The 13,488-nt window shown below is 44.1% G+C and overlaps 1 protein-coding gene across 4 annotated transcripts in view; it reads left to right on the forward strand.

Moving 5' to 3' along the window:
- Nucleotides 1-13,488, forward strand: part of ERBB4 (erb-b2 receptor tyrosine kinase 4) — an 836,864-nt gene that overhangs the window by 319,912 nt on the left and 503,464 nt on the right. For all 4 annotated transcript variants that reach the window (XM_081015663.1, XM_081015662.1, XM_081015664.1 and 1 more), the window contains exon 2: nucleotides 5,809-5,960. In XM_081015663.1, coding sequence (XP_080871789.1) covers nucleotides 5,809-5,960 — 152 coding nt within the window. The remainder of the gene's footprint in view (nucleotides 1-5,808; nucleotides 5,961-13,488) is intronic.

Genomic DNA, 13,488 nt, shown 5'->3' on the forward strand with positions numbered 1-13,488 from the left:
CTCTACTCAGATCTTGAAAGAGTAGCAAGGCGCTTTCTTATAAGGCCATAATATATCTAAACATACCGTACGAAAATGTTTTATGAAACTTACAATTGCAATCTTAATAATAATAATAATAATAATTTATTATTTATACCCCGCCCATCTGGCTGGGCTTCCCCGGCCACTCTGGGCGGCTTCCAAAAGAATATTAAAATACCATAATACATCAAACATTAAAAGCTTCCCGAAACAGGGCTGCCTTCAGGTGTCTTCTAAAAGCCTGGTAGTTGTTGTTCTCTTTGACATCTGGTGGGAGGGTGTTCCACAGGGAAGGCGCCACTACCGAGAAGGCCCTCTGCCTGGTTCCCTGTAACTTGGCTTCTCGCAGTGAGGGAACCGCCAGAAGGCCCTCAGTGCTGGACCTCAGTGTCCGGGTAGAACGATGGGGGAGGAGACGCTCCTTCAGATATACTGGACCAAGGCCGTTTAGGGCTTTAAAGGTCAGCACCAACACTTTGAATTGTGCTCGGAAACGTACTGGGAGCCAATGTAGGTCTTTCAAGACCGGTGTTATATGGTCTCGGCGGCTGTTCCCAGTCACCAGTCTGGTTGCTGCATTCTGGATTAGTTGTAGTTTCCGGGTCACCTTCAAAGGTAGCCCCACGTAGAGCGCATTGCAGTAGTCCAAGCGGGAGATAACCAGAGCATGCACCACTCTGGCGAGGCAGTCCGCAGGCAGATAGGGTCTCAGCCTGCGTACCAGATGGAGCTGGTAAACAGCTGCCCTGGACACAGATTTGACCTGTGCCTCCATGGACAGCTGTGAGTCCAAAATGACTCCCAGGCTGCGCACCTGGTCCTTCAGGGGCACAGTTACCCCATTCAGGACCAGGGAATCCTCCACACCTGCCCGCCTCCTGTCCCCCAAAAACAGTACTTCTGTCTTGTCAGGATTCAACCTCAATCTGTTAGCCGCCATCCAACCTCCAACCGCCTCCAGGCACTCACACAGGGCCTTCACTGCCTTCACTGGTTCTGATTTGAAAGAGAGGTAGAGCTGGGTATCATCTGCATACTGATGAACACCCAGCCCAAATCCCCTGATGATCTCTCCCAGCGGCTTCATGTAGATGTTGAAAAGCATGGGGGAGAGGACAGAACCCTGAGGCACCCCACAAGTGAGGGCCCAGGGGTCTGAACACTCATCCCCCACCACCACTTTCTGAACACGGCCCAGGAGGAAGGAGCGGAACCACTGTATAACAGTGCCCCCAGCTCCCAACCCCTCAAGACGGTCCAGAAGGATGTTATGGTCGATGGTATCTAACGCCGCTGAGAGATCCAGCAGAACTAGGAAACAGCTCTCACCTTTGTCCCTAGCCCGCCGGAGATCATCAACCAGTGCGACCAAGGCAGTTTCAGTCCCATGATGAGGCCTGAATCCCGACTGGAAGGGATCCAAATGGTCCGCTTCTTCCAGGCGTGCCTGGAGTTGTTCAGCAACCACTCGCTCAATCACCTTGCCCAAGAATGGAAGATTTGAGACTGGGCGATAGTTGGCTATCGTGGCCGCATCTAAAGATGGTTTTTTAAGAAGCGGTTTAATAACCGCCTCTTTCAGCGGGTCTGGGAAGGCTCCCTCACGGAGGGAAGCATTCACCACCCCACGAAGCCCATCGCCCAGTCCTTCCCGGCTAGCTTTTATAAGCCAGGATGGGCAAGGATCGAGGCGGCAAGTGGTTGGTTTCACTCGTCCAAGCAGCCTGTCCACATCCTCGGGGGTAACAGATTGGAATTGATCCCACACAACTTGACTAGACAGGACTCTAGCACTCTCCCGCCCCGGCCCTGCTCCCACGGTGGAGTCTACCTCTTCTCGAATCTGAGCGACTTTATCTGCAAAAAACTTTGCAAAGTCATTGCAGGAGATCATGTGGCCGCTACTGGGCCCTGATGGAGCAGGTGGTTCCGCTAAATTGCGAACCACCTGAAAGAGTCTCCTGCTGCTGTTTTCCGCAGATGCAATAGAGGCGGTGAAGAAAGTCTTCTTCGCCGTCGCTATCGCCACTTGGTAGGCTCGACATTGAGCTCTAACCCGTGTCCGGTCAGATTCAGAATGGGTTATCCGCCACCGGCGCTCTAGCCGTCTCAGCGATTGTTTCATTGCCCTCAGATCCGTGGAAAACCACGGGGCTGTCCGGACTCCATGCAATCGGAGAGGGCGCTTTGGAGCCAAACAGTCAATAGCCCTGGTTAACTCCACATTCCAGCGGGCCACCAGGGAATCAGCTGAAAGGCCATCAACATGGGATAAAACAGTAGAGAACCTTACTGATTCTGACCTCCAGTCGGGATTCTGACACTATTCTCACTTTAAGGAGGCACTCCTTGGTTATTATAAATAGGGCTGTGTTTCTCCAGCGCCACAGGGGTCATTTTCACATGGTTAGCTATGTCTTGCAGGTTTCTTTTTCAAGGAAACAATTGTGTCAGTTTCTTCTGTCTGCAGATTTGCATAATATACTTCTGCTCCATCTCGGACTTCAGAAATTCTCTTTCCTAGGCTCTCGTCAGAAAGGTTGTCACTAAACTGAAAGAATTCTCCCGCAATGCTCTGCTCATCTTTTGGTATTTTACTCCAAAGTATCAAAAGAATACAGACAGAAAATGTTCTTCGCGAAATACATCTTATTGCACTTTTGCTGCCAGGTGTCTCTATGCTTGTTTTCCTAAATTTAAAATCCTTCCTGAAAGCAAACCAATCTGGCCTCTAGTCTTTCCTCTTTGGAGGTAAAATATTTGGGATGGGGTGGGTGGAGAACTCAAATAGCTGTTTATTTAGCATAGGATAGAAATAGACCAAAGTATCAAGCTGGCTCATATTTCTCAAAGGCAAGAGATTTATGAATGAATTCCTGGAGAATCCTTGTTGGACCAGGCATGGAGTTTTATCTTTTCTGGATAGGATGTTTGCAAGCAACATGGTGCTGAGCCAACACATATTCAGAGCACCGAGCTGCTGTGTGTACCATTTCACTGTGCATTGGTGGCCAGTAATCCAGATTGCTGGAGCTGCCAGAATGTTCAGATGTACACTTTTAAGTAAGTAAAATCCAGGAGGAAATTTGCACGGAGACATTTCTGTAGTGTAGAGGTTGTATTCCCCTTTTGGATACTACATCTGCCATAAAATCAGGAAAGAAACGTACTCCCTTCCCCCCTCCTGAAGCTGGGCATCCTAAGTCTTTGAATCGGCTGCAGAATCTGGGTGGTTGTTTGTATGATTTTAGTTTTTGGCATAGTTTTATCCAACCTTTACATTCAAATGCAGTTTCTTTTTACACTACTGGGGACTGTCTGGACCTGGGGGAAAGGGTTCTTTTGCACTCTCTCTGTCCTTCGGCTACAAAAAAATCTGGCTTGCAATACATATTTGCCTATCTCACAAGATGTGGATATATTTTGAACCAAGCTCCCTTGCCCCTGAAAATGCTCTTCTACCTGCAAATTACATCAATTTATTTATGAGTCTCTAATGCCTGTGTGATCTGGTCATGTGTGTGGAGGGGCAGGGCATCCATATTGTCAATAAGGTCTTTTCAAAATCAAATAACTGTTTGCTGACTTCCCAACCTCAACACACGGCTCCTGACTCGCCAGGAACATAAACTGTCAATTACTTGTATTGGGCTCAGCTTGCACCTGACATGAGCTGGGCAGCGAGACCTGACCTGCAGCAACAGGTGGCTTCTCTTGGGCAACTAGCACCGTGACTTGGGTAGCCCACACTGCTGCTACTACTACCACCTCCTCTTCTCTCTGATAAAATTCTTGATTGGCAGTGCAAGAATATTCTGGTAAAAATAATAATTCAAAATTCTTTTTTTAAAAAAAGTTAGTAGATGATGCTTGCAGGCAGTTACAATTAGAAGTGAGGAGAAGAGGTTCATACTGTTGCTACTATTGATAACATAATTCTGAAAGCTGTTGGTGGTAAGGAAAAGATAGGTCTATAGAAAAGAGAATTCTTAGCTGCCAAGCTCCAGGTTTGGGGCAAGTACTCTCTGGTGAGAGAACCCCAGCAGAGATTTTGTTGGGAGCCAGCCAGAGTGGTTGGCGAAGCCCAGCCAGATGTGCAGGGTATAAATAATAATAATAACTTCTTCTTCTTCTTCTTCTTCTTCTTCTTCTTCTTTAAAATCACAAAATATGCAGCAAAGTAAAGCATGGAAACATAGGCTTTTAGACCTTTAAAATATGACCTTGTGAGTTCCCAAACTTCCCTCTTCCTGTAGCATAGAAAAGACCACACGTTTGGTTTACTTACTCTCCAAACATCACGTTGAGGTGCTTTTCAATGCAGCATTCAGAAGGCACAGGCAGTACAACTTGGCTTAGTTACAGTGGTGAGAGTTCCTTAATTATTGGTACACAATAATGGCTTGTAAGAGCCATGAGGTCTGAGCTTGGAACAACCAGCTAAGACATCTTTACATGCTAAGCTTCTCAGGTAGACTAAAAGGGAACAACAGGCTTGATTACTTTCCTCCCAAGGTGAAGGGGAGTGACCTAGAGAAGCCTGGCAGAACAGCTTACTCCTATTACATTAACCCCTTCATGCAGTAATTATACTTAAGCATGTTGGTTACATGAAACTGGTAATCCCACAAAAGCTTTCAAGACATGCTGGTCCTTCATTGTTCTGCATCACTGTGTTTGGTTTCAGCAAGCCTTGGTTTATTGTGTAGCACTAAGGAGGCACTTGCAGTGGTGAGCTTGAGAGGGTGCACATTTTCTTGCCCTGGACTCCATCTCTATTCACCAATAAAACAAAACAGAACAGAAGAGCACAGAAGGCACATAAATTTGATTGTTTCATTCAGGTGCAAAATAACTGAAACCTAGCTTCTTTTGCTTGGCATTCTGAAACTACTTGTATTTCTGTGCCCCACGTGTGCTTTGGCTAAGCGTTCTACCAAAAGAAGTCTTTCCTTCTCATTTGGTAATATCCAAACACCCTCTCTGCAGTGTACCGTATTCAGACCTACTTAGGTCCTTTGCCTTTAAGTTATAGTGGCTATTTAAAACAAACCTTTAGTGAATTCTGATGACATCAAGATTTATTTCATTATCCTGGATTCTTGAGTGGTTGTTAAGATGCTGCAAAAGTTATGTCAGTGTATGACCACAAACTAGCTCAGTTTATAAGCATTTCTCCGTAGTTGGGATTGGCCACCACACTCATCAGCCACTGTAAGGTAATGTATATTTGAGTCTGTACTAGGTTTCCACTGGCTGCCCCACTGATATATTTTCAGGCATCACTACCGATCTTCTGATCCCATTTCAATATACACCACTTTTGAATTGCAGCATACACATGCTTGAAATCCCATTGTGAATATTAACTTCAATGCAGAGTAGCACATATGCAGATCACGGAACGTAATGAAGCTTTTCTCATTTTCTGTTTGGAATCCCACCTGTATCTACCCCATGTGTTCTGTTGCTGCAAATCTTGTGGATGTTTCAAAAGCATATTTGAATGTGGAAGAGGTTGGCTAAATGGCCGACAGTCAGGAGAGTGAGAAAACACCCTGCGGGCATGAACCATTTTGTACATTTTGCTCAAATGAATTCACTGGATTGTAGCTTACTTTTGTATATATTACCATTTTGCTTCAAGCATAATACATGGAGTAAAGAGGCATGGTCTAATGGAGTCAAGTGCATCATGTACAGAAACCTTGCTCTTGTATATCTTGCTACAGTTGTATATTTGCATTAATTCTAATTCTTTCTTTCCCCTCATCTTTCTTCCAGTTTGTGCTGGCACGGAGAACAAGCTAAGCTCTTTGTCTGATCTTGAGCAACAGTATCGTGCATTGCGGAAGTACTATGAGAACTGCGAGGTAGTTATGGGTAACCTAGAAATCACCAGCATTGAACATAACCGAGATCTCTCCTTCTTACGGGTAAGTGACATCTCTGCTACTTTAAAAATACATGTGAGCTGACATTTGGTTTTGCAATGACAGATTGAGGCTGTGTACAGATGACAGCTCTACAGAGATTTTTAGGGGGTGATGTAGAGCTATATTGCCAGTGGTACACAGGGTGTTTTTGTGCAGGTGTCCTGCTGTGGCCTTTAGTCAGATTGATTTTGCAAGTTCCCATAGGGCTCTAATTTGTACTCTGTAAAAGACAATGTTAGCCTTTGGAGGAATGCAATAGATCCCTGGAACGGATGTGTGTCTGTTTTGGTGTAGCTGTTGCCAATGCCTTTTGTGTAGTGCCTAGGAGAGTAACACGTACAGATCTGCTCTGTAATTACTAGAGCAACTTTGAAACTTTGCTCTGTGCAACATGAAATACTTTCTGCATAGCTAATTGAGTAATTTACCTTGTGACAATGACTAGCAGTCCTAGTCAGCTTTGCCACTTAGACAGTTTCACTACTCCAAGCTGTTAAATGGAACTACAGTGGTACCTCGGGTTACATACACTTCAGGTTACATACGCTTCAGGTTACAGACTCCGCTAACCCAGAAATATTACCTTGGGTTAAGAACTTTGCTTCAGGATGAGAACAGAAATTGTGCTCCAGTGGCACAGCTGCAGCAGGAGGCCCCATTAGCTAAAGTGGTACTTCAGGTTAAGAACAGTTTCAGGTTAAGAACAGAACCAATTAAGTTCTTAACCCGAGGTACCACTGTGGAGAAAGTGGCTGCATTTATTTGGTTATATTAAGTTTCTATACCGCCCTTCATCCGAGGAACACAGGGGAGTTTACAATACAAAAGCAAAAAGATACATAACATAGTAACAAACTAAAACAATAACCCCCCAACACATATTTAATTAGGGAAACTGAGTAAACACCGTATTTTTCGCTCCATAAGATGCACCTGACCATAAGGCGCACCTAGTTTTTAGAGGGGGAATGCGGGGGGGGGGATTATTTAAAGGGAGCGCTGAGCAGAGCCTGTCTGCATCCCCGGCTCTGCTCAGCGCTCCCTTCCACGAGCCGCGTGGAGCGTGTGTGCGGCGCTTGCAGGCTTTTCCCCGAGGAGAGAGAAGCCCCCAAGAGCCACACACACACTCCACGCGGCTCTTTAAAGGGAGTGCGGCTATCCCTGGCTTTTGCGGGAGGTGGGGGAAGGGACAGAGCACGCAGCTTATGGGATAGCCGCACGCAGCCTCTCCCGGGCAAGGGGAGCCTTCATCCCCTGCCTGGGAGAGGCTGCGCGCGGCTAAGGCTCCCCCAAGAGCTGCATGCTCCCTTTAAAGAGCGCGCGGAGTGTGTGTGCGGCTCTTGGGGGCTTTTCCCCAAGGAGGAAAAGCTCCACACGGCTCTTTAAAGGGAGCGCTGAGCAGAGCCTTCCGCCTGCATTCGCTCCATAAGACGCACACACACATTTCCCCTTACTTTTTAAGAGGGGAAAAGTGCATCTTATAGAGTGAAAATATGGTACATATCCCTCCCCGTGAAATGAAGCTTCAGCCTTTGTCGTGATACTATGCTATCTATGATCAAACTTCCAGTGCGGGATTAAGGCTGGTATGGCCAGAGGCAGAGCTAGCTGCTCTGGCACCTGGAGCAGCACACATGCTGTGCACCTGAGAGCAGGGATAGCCGCCCGCAGCAGCGTCCCAGAGGGGCGAAACGATGTCACCCCCCCTCAGGGATGACACCCGGGGTGGGCCAGTGAGTGTGGCAAAATGAATATAAAAGGGCAGGTCATTGTTAGTGCACCACAGTTGGTGCACCACAGAAATTACCATCTGTGTGCTCACTTGATGATATATTCTATTATTGATGACCAGATTACATAGACTAGGAATTTTAAAAAAAACTTGCAAATGAGAGAGAACTGCAAGATCACGAAGACTGATGTTCTCTCTCTCTCTCTCTCTCTCTCTCTCTCACACACACACACACACACACACACACACAGTTGAGGGAGTCAGGGATGTTTAGCCTGGAAAAGAGGAGAATGATAGGAGATATGATTTGTTGCCGTTTAGTCGTTTAGTCGTGTCCGACTCTTCGTGACCCCATGGACCAGAACGCGCCAGGCACTCCTGTCTTCCACTGCCCCCCAGTTTGGTCAAACTCATGCTGGTAGCTTCGAGAACACTGTCCAACCATCTCGTCCTCTGTCGTCCCCTTCTCCTTGTGCCCTCCATCTTTCCCAACATCAGGGTCTTTTCCAGGGAGTCTTCTCTTCTCATGAGGTGGCCAAAGTATTGGAGCCTCAGCTTCAGGATCTGTCCTTCCAGTGAGCACTCAGGGTTGATTTCCTTAAGAATGGATAGGTTTGATCTTCTTGCAGTCCATGGGACTCTCAAGAGTCTCCTCCAGCACCATAATTCAAAAGCATCAATTCTTCGGCAATCAGTCTTCTTTATGGTCCAGCTCTCACTTCCATACATCACTACTGGGAAAACCATGGCTTTAACTATACGAACCTGTGTTGGCAAGGTGATGTCTCTGCTTTTTAAGATGCTGTCTAGGTTTGTCATTGCTTTTCTCCCAAGAAGCAGGCGTCTTTTAATTTTGTGACTGCTGTCACCATCTGCAGTGATCATGGAGCCCAAGAAGGTAAAATCTCTCACTGCCTCCATTTCTTTCCCTTCTATTTGCCAGGAGGTGATGTGGCCATGATCTTCGTTTTTTTGATGTTGAGCTTCAGACCATATTTTGCACTCTCCTTTTTCACCCTCATTAAAAGGTTCTTTAATTCCTCCTCACTTTCTGCCATCAGTGTTGTGTCATCTGCATATCTGAGGTTGTTGATATTTCTTCCAGCAATCTTAATTCCTGCTTGGGATTCATCCAGCCCAGCCTTTCGCACGATGAATTCTTCATATAAGTTAAATAAGCAGGGAGACAATATACAGCCTTGTCGTACTCCTTTCCCAATTTTGAACCAATCAGTTGTTCCATATCCAGTTCTAACTGTAGCTTCTTCTCCCACATAGAGATTTCTCAGGAGACAGATGAGCTTATATATATATATATATATATATATATATATATATATATACACCCACACACCCACACACATCCATAATTTTGAATATTAAAAAATTGCATGAAAAGGAATTAATAGATGTAGTAATAATATAATATAATATAATATAATATAATATAATATAATATAATAATATAATCAATATCTTGCATGCAAGTATGCTACGGGTGAGCAACTTGTGGAGGCCCTGATCCAAATCCATTCCCTTGAGAAATGCTTTGTCTGAGGAAGTTGAAGCAGTATACCTCTAAATAAAACTTACTGGAAATCCCAGATGTGGACAGGAGAGTTTCCCAGGGGCATTAGGTTGGCCCTTGTGAGAACAGAGTGCTGGACTCAGATGTGCTCTTTTCCTGAATCAGCAGCAGGGCTCTCTTTATGTTCTTCAACTTAGAGGCAAAAGCCACATAGCAGGCAGACCTAGTGGGAACAGAACCTCCTGTCAGGCCCCACCACCCCTCACTCACATCTCCTAGTGGTCCTCCAAGAAAACTAGTTGCTGACTATACAGTAAATGTTCATAGAGATAGCGGCTCCCTGTAATATTTTCCCTTAACTTCAAGCTTCTGTCTAGGGCTTATTTCTCCTTTCCTTTCCTTTTTTTAAAAAAGACCCCTCTGCTGTTCCTTTTGACTTTAGCTTTCTAAATAAAGAACTGAGTGAAATGTTATTTGAGGCTGCTAAACTTGAAGAAATAAGAGCCAGCAGGTGGCAAACCCACAGAATCTCGCCATTTGGGCGTGGGCGTGGGTGGGTGTTTTGTAGTAATAGTTACTGAGGATTTCATGCAGTTGTTTTTTATTTTTACCTGAGACTGCCCCCTCACAGATGTCTCAGCAAAAAAGAGCAGCTCAAGTTAATGTGATAAATTATAGCAATTTAGTTAGAAAACAAAACAGAGAAAAGACGTTTTCGGAGGCAGAAATAAAAGGTGGCATGTTTATACTAATAATTTAACATTCATTAGCTCGAGGATGCTGCTTATTTCTTCATTTAAAAAAACACATTTTAATGGCCTAACAAAGGTGGCAGATGGGATATAATCAAGAGCCCAAGCTACTTGTCACTTTCAACTTGGAAAATCATGAAATCTTTCCTGCTATTTCTGAGGCTCCCATTCTTACGAGAGCAGCTGCCTTCTGCTGACTTGAAATGGGCTTCATGTATCTATTTATGCATTTAATTATATAATTAGCATCATGGAGCTTTACAGTGTTGCAGTAGTAGATGGGTTCTTGCTTTGAGGTGCTTGCAATCTACAATTGGATATTATCAATTTCCACTTGGATATAGGGGACACAACAGGGCATGGATTGGTAGCCTGTGGCCCTCCATATGTTATTGTATTACAATTTCCATCATCTCTGGCCATTTGTAATTGTCAACCTGGCAGTGCAGGGAACTGGGAGCAGAAAGTATTACGGAAGTCAGAGTAAACAGGAGAAGAACACGCGTTTGGCTGAGGTTTTGGTAGGGGATGCCAACTTGTATCAAAGGTGTAATGGAAAAGGCTATTTTTCTATCAGCCTTAGTTCATATTATACAAGGCAGTCTCTTCACCATGTGGCCACACAACAAGAGGCAAGCAAGCAGTTTTTACCTCAATAGTTCTAAGACTCTGCAACCTCTCCAGAGTGGTTCAAAGCTGTTCTGCGACTTTGGTGATACTATTCGGAGAGGATATTGTAAAACTTTGCCCTTTTTTGAAAGGCTTACAGCATTTGAGTGTGGGGAATGTAGTCTCATGTTGCAGCTGCTCTTGATTGTCTTGATGGTACTGATACATTAATGACAGCCTTTTATTTATTTGTGGTTATGCATCAAGTAGCACTTCATTCCCGCTTGCTCTGGGTGCCTGTTGGGATTTGGATCAGCAGAACAGCTGCTACTATTTTACTGGACTTTACTACTTTACCATCACCTTCAGGTCCTGTGATAGAACCTAAATCAATGAGTGCAAAAAGGAGGACGTCATATCGGGTATGTAGGTAGAGCTACAGCTGACCTCTGCACATATTTCAGAAACCAGAAATCTTCAATTTTGACTTTAAAAAAGTGGAGAAACCAGTTGCTAAACCTTTAAATTCTGAGAACCACTATCTGAGTTACCAGTTGTCAGGAACATGGCCACCCAGAGTGCAGGGGAAGAGTTAGACTCAGAAATCAAACTAAATGAACGAGGGACTGGCTGCAGATGAGAGCTGGTTGACATAGTTGAGAAAGGGCAATTCAACCCCCTTCCCAGGGAAGACTCTGTTAGCTCTCAAGCAGAGGAAGAGTTGGAAGGCAGCCAGAGTGTTGCTAGGCAATCAGCAGATAAGCAGAGGTCTAAGTCTGTGTCGAGTGAAAGTGGAGAGGGGGCAGGCCAGCCTCTCAGTCCCCGTTCTAGGCATCTGCATAAGATCAGATGGCAACGGAAGGGCAAGAGGTGAAAGGCAGGAGTTTGGCATCCTTCCTGCTGTGGGAGGGGCAAAAATTCAGACTGACCAACTATCGTAAATGTGAGCAGGTGAGAAGCCATGCTCTGGATGTGTCTTTTTGTAAATAAACACACTTAAAACTGCCGGAAAGTCATTACTTCTTATCGGGACTTGTTCTCCAGCCAGAGATCATTATACCAGTTAACTGCTAGATGCAACCATGTTAACCAAGAGGCGGAACTTCTGGATGACCACACAGGATACAGTGGCACCCCATGGCCTCAGCCTGGAGGATAGTTCCACTTAACTTCCATGAATGAAGCCCTTCTGAGCATTTCATCCTCAAAGCTCCAAATGCTTAAGAACAACATCATTTCATCTTCATCATGGGACTGTGTGTGTTATGGGACTCCTAACACTCACTGTTAGGAGCCACTTTGCACTTTGAAGAGCGAAACGGTAAATGTTTTGAGCGAATTAATATTAGATGTAACTAGGTGTGGACTTAAGCAGCATCTTGCACTAGAGCTGCATGCTATCCATAACACAGTGCAACTCACAATCATGCTGATTCTGACCTGGCTACTAAATACTATTCTAAAGGCAAACATATATTAATAACATTAATAGCATTTTGTATCAAAAAGTCAAGGACACACCCATACAGAACATTAGTAGTTACCATAAGCCATGCCATAGAGAAAATGATAAATATAGTCAGAATATATTCAAATAGAAAAAAATTGCAGAGGAAGGTGAAACATAACATAAATTATTCCAAGATCATTGGATAGTGTATCCTAAGGGCAATTATTTCCTGACCTCTTATAAGGCCAGTCTCATGCAAACAGTAAACATCATCTAATTGTCAAACCTTTTCAAGAAATGTTTCCTAGCAGTAGCAGGAAAGAATTAAAAACTATCGATAAGTGCAGGGGCAATTAGAATAAGATCTATTATTTGATTATTGATGTAAACCTCCAGAATGTATTTTGTATATGTAGATTTTACCTCTATCTTCAGTACATTTTATTTTATTACTATGGCTAGTGGCTGATGCAAATAAAGATTCCTCTTCTTCTTCTTCTTCTTCTTCTTCTTCTTCTTCTTCTTCTTCTTCTTCTTCTTCTTCTGATAAGTGTAAATACTCTCTTCCTCATGGCCAGCAATAGAAGACTATAGTGCAAATGTAAAATATATCCTTGCAATGTATGTGGCCTAAGTCTGAGGTCAGTCTTTGATGTCTCCAGTTGAAAACACTGCCTTGTAGGACTTGGAATGATTCCAGAAAGCTTCTGCCAATCAACTACACAAACCATTGCTTCAATTTGGAATTTGGAATAAAGACCCAGTGCGAGTTGGAGTGTCAGACTAGGATTTTGAGACTTAGGTTCAAATTCTTATTATTATTATTTATTAAATTTGTATATTGCTTTTCATCCTTTGATGTCAGGATGGTTCACAACATAAAGTCCTCACTCAACCAGGGAAGTCCCTGGGTTAACCAGGGTCCCTTAGGCTTTATCATCCTAACTTTCTTCCCAGGGTTGTTGTGAGGATAAAATGAGGTGTCTGTGTTGCACAGGGTAGAGGTGGGAGAAGAGTAATGTATCCTGCTCTGAATTTTTTGGAGGAAGAGTAGAATAAAAACAAAGAATAGAAGAATTCTATTGTAACCTGCAGCTCAATGCAGGTTCTACAGTGTGTGACGCAATGGCAGCATCCCTGACAGATGGCTATCTAGGCTTTTGTTAAATACCTCCAGTGAAGGAGAGACTACTAGTATATTCAGAAGGTAATAAATAATACAAAGCACTTCCATTTAACCATTTGTTTTTATTTTTTTAATGATTGAACTTCATTGCAAGCACAAATGTGAATGCAAGAAACTAGAAGAAACCATTCGCTGGTGGACTGAATAGAGAACAAACTTGGAAGTGTGTTGGCAGAGTTCATAATGTCTTAGTTGGCACATCACAGTAAGCCATAATCTGAAATAAACTATGGTTTAACATGAACAAGCAGCATGCTGGTGCACATGGCTC

Source organism: Podarcis pityusensis, assembly GCF_964106645.2.
Source record: "Podarcis pityusensis genome assembly, chromosome: 1".
NCBI lineage: Eukaryota > Metazoa > Chordata > Lepidosauria > Squamata > Lacertidae > Podarcis > Podarcis pityusensis.